Source organism: Schistocerca serialis, chromosome 12 (genome assembly GCF_023864345.2).
Source record: "Schistocerca serialis cubense isolate TAMUIC-IGC-003099 chromosome 12, iqSchSeri2.2, whole genome shotgun sequence".
Lineage (NCBI taxonomy): Eukaryota > Metazoa > Arthropoda > Insecta > Orthoptera > Acrididae > Schistocerca > Schistocerca serialis.
Genome location: NC_064649.1, coordinates 123,502,671 through 123,515,658, shown reverse-complemented (window position 1 = coordinate 123,515,658; position 12,988 = coordinate 123,502,671). Strand labels below are relative to the sequence as shown.

General features: G+C 40.3%; 1 protein-coding gene across 1 annotated transcript in view; it reads left to right on the top strand.

The window, feature by feature from the left end:
- Positions 1–12,988, top strand: part of LOC126428160 (ras suppressor protein 1) — a 60,844-nt gene that overhangs the window by 41,058 nt on the left and 6,798 nt on the right. Inside the window, exon 7 of the mRNA XM_050090070.1 lies at positions 3,593–3,725. Coding sequence (XP_049946027.1) covers positions 3,593–3,725 — 133 coding nt within the window. The remainder of the gene's footprint in view (positions 1–3,592; positions 3,726–12,988) is intronic.

Sequence of the window (12,988 nt, the reverse complement as noted above, 5' to 3'; positions counted from 1 at the left end):
AATCCATTACGGTATCCTGTATTTACTGAACAAGCATATTTTAGCTCGTGTATGCAGTCATCGAGGGACACTGAAGGCAAGATATTCACAGGTATTTAAGCCATTTTCAACTACTCACTAACCGTTGGGGCGCTACAGCAGGGTCCAAAATTCATTGGTCCCATCACTTACACACATTTTTTATGGTAGGGACGTAATACCTGTTCCACCAGTGCTCTCCACAAAGTATCCTTCAAAGTTAAGGAGTGCTTATTGCTGGGTGGTCGACCACACAATCAGACACCATCCCCTCAAAGTCTGACGTTGAGGCATGTCCTTGGTGGGAACCTCAGCCAGTTCTCTGTGGCGTGAATGACACTATCTCTCGTAAATTGGTATCCTTGGAGATAAACTTCTTCCATTTAGGATGATGCCTGTTGGAAAAGCATTCTCTGCACATTCATGTTGTTTTATGTGCACAATAGCCTGCTGCCATTAAATGCAAGTCCGTCAACTCTCGTGACGAATAACATTCAATCTCTGACTATGCATCATGCACTGTACACAGTAACCCACCTCACTGTGGACACATCATAAGCTGTCTGATGCAGTGGTCAACTGACACCAGAGATACTGGTGTGCATGCGGCACAGGTTAATGCACCAGTGCAGTGCATTCAATTATAACATGAAGTGTTCTATGAGCTGAGTTGTGTACAGTATGTCTGTCTTGGTGGTCGGGGATGTACGCTATCACCCACTGGCTGTTTCAGTGCGTAACTGACACCAGGACTCTTTGAGATAGTGCAGCAGAACTGCGTGCGCCATTGCAATACTTGCAGTGAGACTGGCAGTTGTCACTTTGAACAATTGCTATGAGCTATGTCGTCATTATGCAGTGTACATTGTGTGTGTCTGTAACACAATAAATATGCATTTCTGACCATTTGTTCCCTATCTCAATGTAATCGGTTGTGCACCCACTATCATCTGCTTCAATTTGACCCCAAAGCCTTGAGACATCCTGCATGTGTTGTATAATACAGATAACAGCTACTTTGGAAACAAGGAAAAGAAAAAAAAAGGCTGCTGTTCCTCTTGCTGTATTACACAGCTAAAACACCAAACTAAGTATTTATATATATAATAGAGGGAAACATTCCACATGGGAAAAATATATCTAAAAACACAGATGAATGTGACTTACCGAACGAAAGTGCTGGCAGGTCGATAGACACACAAACAAACACAAACATACACATGAAATTCAAGCTTTCGCAACAAACTGTTGCCTCATCAGGAAAGAGGGAAGAAGAGGGAAAGACGAAAGGATGTGGGTTTTAAGGGAGAGGGTAAGGAGTCATTCCAATCCCGGGAGCGGAAAGACTTACCTTAGGGGGAAAAAAGGACAGGTATACACTCACACACACACACATATCCATCCGCACATACACAGACACAAGCAGACATTTGTAAAGGCAAAGCCCTGTTGGAAGCGGCTAAAAAAGATCAGTGATGTGGGAAAAACGGAAATGGAAAAAAAGCGAAAGTTATTGGAACTAGCCGAAATGGCTGTTTAGTAGCTGAAAGGAACTGTTTGTGAACTGGAAACAGTGGATTTTGTAGCAGCAGTATTGTTGAAAGCGGAAAAAAAATATAATCTTTTTTGGTTATGGTTGGGAGTGGGTTACGTGTTATTGAGTCTATATAGGCGGGATAAAATTGTGTGGTAGATTCGGTGAATACAAAGTGAAACTACTTGCAAAAACAGAAAGAGAAAATAAGATGACAGGAAAGATTTCGAAATGCAACAGTGACAATAACAACTTTACAAATGTCTGCTTGTGTCTGTGTATGTGCGGATGGATATGTGTGTGTGTGCGAGTGTATACCTGTCCTTTCCGCTCCCGGGATTGGAATGACTCCTTACCCTCTCCCTTAAAACCCACATCCTTTCGTCTTTCCCTCTCCTTCCCTCTTTCCGGATGAGGCAACAGTTTGTTGCGAAAGCTTGAACTTCATGTGTATGTTTGTGTTTGTTTGTGTGTCTATCGACCTGCCAGCACTTTTGTTCGGTAAGTCACATCATCTGTGTTTTTAGATATATAAGTATTTATATAATTTTACATAGACCATTATCAGTTGTTTGCATAATGAAAAAGTCAGGATGTGTCAATACAAATATTAGAGTTATGTGGACTTTACATTCTTGAGACATATGTTCCAGTAAATTGTAGGAGTGGCTAATGATTTACTCTTTTACTTTGTTGTAAGCTTGTTGTGGTCCTCAGACGGCCAACCAATGAAACAAAATAATAGTATTAATGATAATAATAATAACTTGTAGTTATGTTGGTGGATTTCAAAAAGCTTTTCACTCTGTTGATAGGGAGACTATAGATAAAATAATTCCAGAATTTGTCATAAAGTCTAAACAAGCAAACCTAATCTGTGAAACACTTACAGATACAGTCTGCAAAGTAAAATTTATGGGAAAGATCTCACAGCCTTTCAAAATAGAGGTTATGGCATATTCCCAATTCTTTTTGACAGTATGTTAGAGAAAACAGTGAGAGTTCAGAACGAAGAACTTACTTAACTCAATATTTTGCCGATAAATTAGGAAGAGGAAGCAAAAAGATTGAAATCAGATGTCTTTCATTTGCAGGTGATTTTGATATACTTTCCAAAAATTTGGCATCTGCTATAACACAAATAAATCTGGAAGAAATAGCCAGCAGAACTGGGTTAAGAATTTCTGCAGAAAAAACAAAATTTTTAACAAACATTAAGGATGTTCCAAATTTCCTGAAAACAAGTATTGGCCAGATAGAGAGGGTAAAGAAAATCAAATATCTAGGGGAGATAGTCCAAGAAAATGCTCTAGAAAATTCTGCAATAGAGGAAAGGGTGCATAAAATGGGGAGACCATATGGTATCACCGAAGACGTCTATAATAAAAAGTGCCTATCCAAAAATGCAAAAATAAGGCATTGCAACACAATAGTGAAGCCAGAAAGCCCTTATGCAAGTGAATGCATGGCATTAAATTTTAACTTAGATGAAGCATAAGTATTAGAAAGTCGAATTATAGGGAAAATATTAGGACCTCAAAACACAGCAGAAGGTTTGAAATTATGAAGTAATGCTGAAATATACCAAAGTATAGAAACGGGAGGTGTAAACAACAGAAACCTTTTGGAAAAAATATTGAAACTGGAAGGATTCCAAGGGAGGGTAGCTAAAGTGACCGGTTGAAAGTGGTCTGAAGACAGAAAGACGAAACAGTGAACAAATGAGAGCATACTGGAAGGAAAGAAAGGAACAAAGATTGAAGAATTGAAATTGGAATTTGGTCCTCAGATAGCCTATTCACAGCAAATAATAATAATAATAATAATACTAAAAGCAATAGTGAAAAAGTGTGGATTGCTACTCACCACATAAAGGATGCATAGCACAGCAGACAGGTGAATTTAAAAGTAGACTAAGCTATCAGACATAGAAAAACACACATACATTCATACATGCACAACTCTTACAATGCAGCTACTTTGACCTCTGGATGCTGAGGCAATATTTGAAAGTAAAATACCATTCATTTTCTGTTACAGGTCAGTTGGATCTCATCAGCAATAAATCAGTCCTGAAGATGGAGAACAACCCGTGGGTCGCACCGATTGCAGACCAGCTGCAAGTCGGTGTCTCGCACGTCGTCGACTACATACGATCTGACACTTACAAGTTGTAAGTAGACTAACCCTGGCACAGTCAAGTTTTTTATCCTTAAAAGTAGAGTAAAAAAATTAGCTGGATATCATTGCTACAACATGTAATTTCCCGAGGATGATAACTTTCCACATTTCTTTCTGTACAGCAGTATCCTTTTGTAATCGTGACTGGATATTTGCTTTTAATGACACAAGCTACAGAACTTCATTAATATCTACATCACTAGTCTCCAATTCACACTAAAGTGTTTGCCAGAGGGTCCACCAAACAAGTTTCACACTAGTTCTCGACTGTTCCGCTCTCGAATAGCACACGGGATGAACGAACACCTAACTCTTTCTGTGCGAGCTCTGAGTTCCGTTATTTTATCACGACTGTCCAGAACTTCACAGTAAACGTGGTCTGCAATGAGACAGTGAACAGAGGCTTGTGAGCAGCAAGTACGGTACCCCCTCCATCGTCACAGGGAAGAAGATGGGGAGCGAGAGTGGAAGCTAGTGTAAATGAGGAAACAGATCCTGGGGGTTATTCTAAAAGAGATCTAAACTGTCTTCATATTCCCTGTCACATTACAGATAAAGTACTACAAGCTACAGATCGTCACAAACTGGGTACCCAAAGTTTTATCATTTTTCTTTTTAGTTGTGCTGCAAATCCTGATTTATTTTCCAAACTAACTCTCTCTCTCTCTCTCTCTCTCTCTCTCTCTCTCCCTCCCTCCCCCTCCCCCCTCTCCCTCCCCCTCCCCCTCCCCCTCCTCCTCCTCCTCCTCCTCCTCCTCCTCCTCCTCCTCCTCCTCCTCTTCATCTCCCTCTCCCCTCGTAGAGCAGAGTTGTCCAACTCATGGCCCATGGGCAGCTTGTGGCCCAACTCAAGTATTACTGCATCACAAGAAGAGAGCATCTGTCACACAATCAGAAAAAAAATCCATAAAATTCCATTTTTGTAAGTTTATGATAGTTGTGTATTTTCAATTTCAAACTACTATACTTACCTCCAACCGAACATTCCCCCTCCCCCTTTTCTTCACCTCAGTGGTTATTGTTAGTGTTAAGTATATTTTATGTGGCCCAAAAGTAGTAATCTTCTATCAGTGTGGCCGAGATAAGGTAAAAGGTTAGACGCCCCTGCTGTAGAAGCATAAAGTAATAAATTCGATGACAAACCTACGTATTCTAAACTTTCTTAAATTCTGCTAAGAAAGAGGTTCGTTCTGCGCATCTGACGTCACAAAACACAGTCAGCCAATGAACAGAGAACGACATTGCCAGATCTCGACTACAGTGCAGAGCACGGACGAGTGTCCTCAGTTTTAGAAATGTTCAGTCATAAATAAAGTAATTGAACAAAAGCAATGTCTTGATAGCAGACTTCCTTTTATAGAAAGTTTGGAAAAAGCATTCTTTATACCAATTGCTTCATATTCTATTAATTAATTAAACCAAACAAGCAATAAGACTCCTAATTCAGGCGATAGCAAGGAAAGGTGTTTGTATCAATCTCACGAACCGCTTTTTCGCAATAAAGAACAGCGGTAATTGTTTATTTCCTATTGTACTTCGATGAAGCGTGAGTAATTCATAGTCATACCAACAGTGTTTGTCAGTATTTTGCGTGACATGTTAGAGTACTCATGGCGTTCTGCAGTCAGACGAGCTGCGTTAGCGTAACGGTTAAGGTGTTGGGCTTCTACGTGAAAGGTAGTGAGTTCAAACCTTGTGCGGTGCTTAATATTTTCATTATTTAAAAACAATATCGAAGTGCCTTACTTCACGAATTATATTCGTTTGAATGCAATTTTTTGAAATTTCTACTGCTTTGTCTCTTCATTAACCGTTTCGCTGCTGCAGACACGTGCTCCCCGCATTCCGCGCTGTGCGCGATTTTGTCATCACTGCACTGCTCGCCTGTGCAGACACATGGTGTTCCCACTGCTTTGACACACTTGTCATTTGATTTCACAAAAACTATTTGGCCCAAAAATTTGATTTTTACACGTCTTCTTGACTGATACCTTCCCCCCATAAATGACTTAATTTTGTTTCGATGTTCAACGTAGTTATTATGCAGCATTAAATGTAGTAAACCATTGCACGAAATTTTGAAGAGTTTGCAGAGGTAAAAGTCCATAGAGTATACTTTCCGTATGGTCGATTTTAGTTGCCACAGTGTTGAGAATGAAATATGGACAAGATACCTAACTTTCATATAATATTTACTGTATAACAATATCTCATTTAATTTAAGTACTACATAGGTGTCGTATGTAATATTGAGAAATATTCCGTCTTTCGCGACTGTAATAAAAGTTTTATTTACACACGGCGCATTTGGCTTTATTTTAAAGCACTTCCATCGCTGAAAGGTATGGCACATACACAATGGTACTCATGTTCTCTTTCTTGTTTTTGTTCCACAGTCGCAGTTTTACCAATGGTACTGAAATATATCCCTCTTCTGCAACTGTAATAAGCGACTTATTTAGACCAGATGCGTTTCTCTCTTTTGAAGCATCTTCAGTGGACAGTATTTTGTCTCCTTCATTGCCAAGTCACCTTTCGTAGTTTTGTGCTGCGGTAACACAATATTCAACGTTCGTGTTGGCTGATCAGTGTTTTAGCAAATAAATGATGTTTGTGTGTGCCACACACAAAAATTATATTTGTCATAGCTTAGAGCACTTCACTGATAGACGGTATATTCAAGTCCTAATGTTTTTGTAAGTCCACAGTTTTGTTTAATGTATTTGTCTACTTCCTTTTGATTGATTGAAGTGCTTTAACATAAAGCCAAACGTGCCCAGTGTAAATAAAACTTTTGTTACAGTCGCAAAACATGGAATATTTCTCAATATTACACATGACACCTATGTGGTACTTAAATTAAATGAGATATTGTTATACAGTAAATTTTATATGAAATTTAGATATCTTGTCCACATTTCATGCTCAACATTGTGGCAACTAAAATCGACCATACGGAAAGTATACTCTATGGACTTTTACCTCTGCAAACTCTTCCAAATTTTGCGCAATGGTTTACTATATTTAATGCTGCATAATAACTGTGTTGAACATCGAAACAAAATTAAGTCATTTATGGGGGGAAGGTATCAGTCAAGAAGATGTGTAAAAATCTAATTTTTGGGCCAAATAGTTTTTGTGGAATCGAATGATAAGAGTGTCTAAGCAGTCGGAAGACCATGTGTCTGCACAGGCGAGCAGTGCAGTGACAAAATCACGCACAGCGTGGAATGCAGGGAGCACGTCTTTGTAGCAGCGAACGGGTTAATGCGGCCGTGGTGGCTTTACTTCATTAACTGCGCGCTCCCCCCTAAACATAAGCTTGCTAACTATGCTATACTATGGCGCTGCTTCTCTTGGCGCGTGCAACTGGCAACGCAGCAATCTCCCACGTCTGGGCGGGCATGTGCGAGCCGCCAAGATAAAAGAATTGAACTATAGCGTGCGACATGTGATTGTCGTGCATGATAATGGCACCGTGCAGAAGTGTTTTGCCTGAAGCTTACCTAAATGTTCAGTTGCAGCTATCAAGTATTCTTTTATTAGATTACCATCCACGAAAGGGTGCAAAGATTACTAAAAATAGTGCAGTTTTGTAGCTGATCCAACCAGCGCACTCACTTTATTTTTCTTCGTCTACTTCCTCCTCTTCAGGGAGCTTCTCTTTAAGTTTTAAAATCTCTTGTACATACTAACATCTTTCACATTTTCTTTTTCTGCATTCTTTGACATTATAAGACATGTAGTACCTCTGTAAATTGAACCTCATGCAAGTATTAACTGCCTAACCTCGTGCAAGTATTAACTGCCTTATGATATTCTAAACATTTTCCAAACTCATCGTTCCTCACACAGCAGATTGAAATGCAAAGAATTGTCGGTGTTACACAGTGCCGACTTACCATGCTAGTATTAGGTGGTACCGCTGTCGGAACTGACCCTCCTGTATTTGAGTTGGCACTTCTCACGTGTTGGTACAACCACACGTTGCTCGTGCATTTTCCTCATGCTGCAGCTGCTCTGCTCGTGAGTAAGAGCATCTGCAGGTACAAGTGCTCAAACTCAAAATCAGCAAGTCCTTGAGCCATGCAGCAATCCTTTACCCCCAAATGTAGATGAGTCAACAAGTATTTTTGCATTTAGAGGAGAAAATTGGTATTGAAATGTAGTAAAAGATCTTACTGCAAATTTTTGCAGTAAGATGTCCTACATCAATCCTATCTTGTAGGGTCCCATACTGTGCAGCAATAATGCAGAAGAGGATGGACAAGTGTAGTGTAGGCAGTCACTTTAGCAGATCTGTTGCACCTTACTTGTTGGTTTTCCTTGACGTCATTTTCTATGTGATTCTTCCAGTTTAAGTTGATCACAGTTGTAATCCCTATGCATTTAGTAGAATTGACGGACTTTAAATTTGTGCGATTTATTGTATAGCCAAAATGTAATGGACTCTTTGTAGTAGAGTATTGTACATTGGAACACTTTGCGAACCTTAACCTCTAGAAGTTTAATATATTTTCGTAATCAGTTTTGAAATGATATCATTCCCTTTACGTGCGCTGCAATCCTTTTTCTACAGTTACAAAAATTACTCCATTAAAAAGTGTTGTTTTTCCAAATGTGGAAATCTGTTCCTAGGTCAGTGTGGTCATGTACCTAGCAACCCAAATATTCTACTAAAATTTAAAAGTGCTACAGCCAATAAATCTTGTGAGTATTGTGTTTAGTATACTATGTGTTAAATCAGTAATCTGCTACACACCAATAATCAGTAAGCAAAATCAGTTCAAGGAGTAGTACAGTCAAAAACCAGTTTGCAAGTTAACAACATTTTCAAACATAAGCTATTGGCAACCAACACAAAATTCTATTTTCAAAACAGGGCAAATTATGAAGTCATATAAGAAACTCAGTTCATTTGCAAAAGTCATTTGTTTTTGTTCCATTATAGCAACCTTTTTCTGTTTCTAGGTGCAAAATGGTGTGTGTGATGAAGCATGGCTTAACCACCCACAAGTTATATAACTAGTTTTAAAATATACAGAATTTTACTCACCATAAATATCTGTAACTCGAGAATTAACAATGTCCTCCAAATAACTTCAGTATATGGGGTATGTCAAAATGAATATACAGGTCTTAAGGCATTGTAGCATTTATTGCATTCAACATACAATTATAAATAATACAGCAAATGGAAGAGCAACTCAAAACAGGTTTGTTTGTATACCTGTGTGCAAAGGGAAGAATATGGATTGACCAAGAGTGGTTCAAGAACCTGGTGAACAAGTTAGTCTTCTGTACATAGCCCCAAGAAACCAGTTCATTAGACTAGTCATGAATTATCAATTGCAGTGATGTCTGTGTGGGACTTTTAAGAGGATGTTTACAACTATGTCATTATCATTTGTAGTTGTTACAAATGCTAAAGCCCACAGATATTATACTGCGTGATGAAGATTCTAGATCGTATCATCTTCAGTTATGAATCGACATTTCACCTAAGTGGAAAGGTGGACACACATAATGTGCACATCTGGAGGTCAGCAAATCCCCACTTGATGGTACAGTTGCAATGAGGCTCCCTTAATTGAATGTTTTAGTGCCATATGCTGGTGGAAAGTTTACAGACCTTTCTTTGTCAGTGAAGTGACTGTAACTGGTGTTGCGTATCTTGATGCAGTAGGACTATGGCTCTTTTCTCAATTTTCAGAAGCTGAATCACAGAACTTTATCTGGCAGCAAGATGATGTGTAGCCTCACTGGCATAACTCAGTATGGAGTTCCTTAAACGACGTTGTACCCGACCTCTGGATTGGCCGCAGGGGACTGGATGACAGAGCTCGTCTTGCATGATCTCTGTGTTGTGTAAGATCTGATTCCGTGCAATTTTTTATCTTTGGGTGTTCATAAAGTATCATTTACATGTGCTTCTGCTACCCAACTTTAGAAACATTGTTGCAACAATTACTTCTGACACACTGATCAAGGTTTTTGAGTTGCTGTCTCATGTGCTTATTATTTACAATTTTAAGTTGAACATAATAAATGCTACAAAGCCTTAAAAACCCTATATTCAGTTTGAAACACTCGGGTATATAGAAAACACTCAGGTATATAGGTATATACGACTCGTAATACTTGCAAACTCTGAACAGAACTCAGCCTCACGTCTCATAACAACAAGATAATAGAAAATGGTGGAAACTGCTTGTGGTGCTTTCTAGTGCATGTTTCTTTATGCAGTTCTAAAACCCCAGCCAGGAAACATCAGATGTTCTTAGCTACAGTACCTTCCAGTTACAGCAGTCTCCCCTACTTGTGTGGATAACCTCATAGATCCTCCAAGTGAACTGTCGTACACAACTGTTAAAGATTGAGCTATTTTGCCAGCCAACTCCAATAGGAACCTGATCAGTATACAATAATTTTGGCTCCAGAAAGCTGGGTGTGGCTGCAGACAAGTCTCTTCTGAGTCCTCTTGTCCTGCCTCAGTCACTGGTCATTTGTCTGATGCCAGTCAGCACCTCAACTTTTGAGGTTTCAGTGAATCTGCTTCTACCAGCTGTCAGGAGGTCTTCTCCCTCAATCTTCTCCCTGCAACGTTTTGGTCAAAGTAATCTGAGGTGCCGCTTGGGGAGTCAGCCTCTTCACAGACTGCTATCACTTCAGTTCCTCATTCCTTATTGTATCCATTTATATTTTATGTATGGAAGAATGGAAAAACTTAATTTCTGCTGTCTGGAGATAGTTGTTATCCATTTCAATGTCTTTTTCTGCTGGTAGCTCATATTCTAGTGTACGTAACAATATTCACATGACAAAAAGGTAGTTGTTATTGTTGTTCTTGACAGTCATCATCTCCAGTCTGGAGGTTGGTTTGATGCAGCTCTCCATGCTGCTCTATCCTGTGAATAACTACTGCAACATACATCCTTCTGAATCTGCTTATTAGGTTTATCTCTTGGTCTCCCGCTACAATTTTTACCTCACACACACACACACACACACACACACACACACACACACACACACACACACACTTTCCTCCAATACTAAATTGGTGATCCCTTGATGTCTCACAATGTGTCTTATCACCTGATCCCTTTTTTAGTCAAGATGCACAACAAATTTCTTGTCTCCCCAATTCTATTCAGTACCTCCTCATTAGTTACTTGATCTGCCCAGTCTAATCTATAGCATTCTTCTGAAGCACCAAAGTTCAAATGCTTCTATTTTTTTCTTGTGTAAGCTGTTTATAGTCCCTGTTTCACTTCCATACATGGCTGCACTCCAGGCAAATACATTCAGAAAGACTTTCCAACAATTAATGCATTGGTGGGGTGGCTTGCTTGCCTTAGCAATGCAGATAGCTGTATCACAGGTGCAACCAGAAAGGAGGGGTATCTGTTAGGAGGTGAGACAAACATGAGGTTTCTGGAGAGAGCAGCACCTTTTCAGTAGATGACTGCTCTGGCCTCGTAACATCAACCACTGCGAACAGCTGAAAGCAAAGGGAAACTACAGCTCTAATTTTTGAATGATGTTTAATGATGATTGGTGTCCTCTTGGGTCAAATGTCCTGGAGGTAAAACCCTTTTGGATCTCCAGATGGCGACTACTTAGGAGGAAGTTTTCATCAGGAGAAACGAGACAGAGAGATAGTGAAAGAAAAAGTGAACACAGTTCAATATTAATTGAAATTTTAGACTGTATTGTTAGCAGTTTATCTCTGGGATGAGTGTGTGCTGCTGACATTGCTGCTGCAGACACTTAACAAAACCAGAAACTTTTCCACTGTTTTTTCTACCTTCCCAAAAACTATTTGGACTTGCCCTGCATGGCATAGCACCTAGTTTGCACAAGACTGCTTCATGCACAGAACTTCATCTAAGAGGTGGTCAACTGCTGCCACTCACTCTTTGGCAGTGGCCTTTTGTGCAGGGGGGCAGCCTGTCATCAGAATTGCCTCTAGAGGAGCGTGCAGCAGCTGTGGCAAAGGTGATACACTATGTGATCAAAAGTATCTGGACATCTGGCTGAAAATTACTTATAAGTTTGTGGTGCCCTCCATCAGTAATGCTGGAATTCAATATGATGTTGGCCCATCCTTAGCCTTGATGACAGCTTCCACTCGCACAGGCATACGTTCAATCAGGTGCTGGAAGGTTTCTTGGGGAATGACAGCCCATTCTTCACAGAGATCCGCACTGAAGAGAGGTATCGATGTCGGTCAGTGAGGCCCGGCACGAAGTCGGCGTTCCAAAACATCCCAAACGCGTTCTATAGGATTCAGGTAAGGACTCTGTGCAGGCCAGTCCAATACAGGGACGTTATTATCATGTGACCACTCCGCCACAGGCCGTGCATTATGAACAGGTGCTCGATCGTGTTGAAAGATGCAAATCGCCATCCCCGAATTGCTCGTAAACAGTGGGAAGCAAGAAGGTGCTTAAAACATCAATGTAGGCCTGTGCTGTGATAGTGCCATGCAAAACGATAAGGGGTGCAAGCCCCCTCCATGAAAAACACTACCACACCATAACACCACCGCCTCCGAATTTTACTGTTGGCACTACACACGCTGGCAGATGACATTCACCGGGCATTCAACACACCCACATCATGCCATCGGATCACCACATTGTGTACCATGATTTGTCACTCCACACAACATTTTTCCTCTGTTCAATCGTCCAACATTTACATTCCTTACACCAAGCGAAGCATTGTTTGGCATTTACCGGCATGATATGTGGCTTATAAGCAGCCGCTTGACCATGAAATCCAAATTTTCTCACCTCCCACCTAACTTTCATAGTACTTGCAGTGGATCCTGATGCAGTTTGGAATTCCTGTGTGATGGTCTGGATACATGTCTGCCTATTACACATGACGACCCTCTTCAACTGTTGGCGGTGTCTGTCAGTCGACAGACGAGGTCGGCCTGTACGCTTTTGTGCTGTACGTGTCCCTTCACGTTTCCACTTCACTATCACATCGGAAACAGTGGACCTGGGGATGTTTAGGAATGTGGAAATCTAGCATACAGGCATATTATCCAAGTGACACCCGATCACCTGACCATGTTCAAAGTCCACGAGTTCTGCAGAGCTCCCCATTCTGTTCTCTCACAATGTCTAATGACTACTGAGGTCGCTGATATGGGGTATGTGGTAATACGTGGCATCACAATGCACTTAATATGAAAAACATACGTTTTTGGGGGTGTCCTGGTACTTTTCATCACATAGT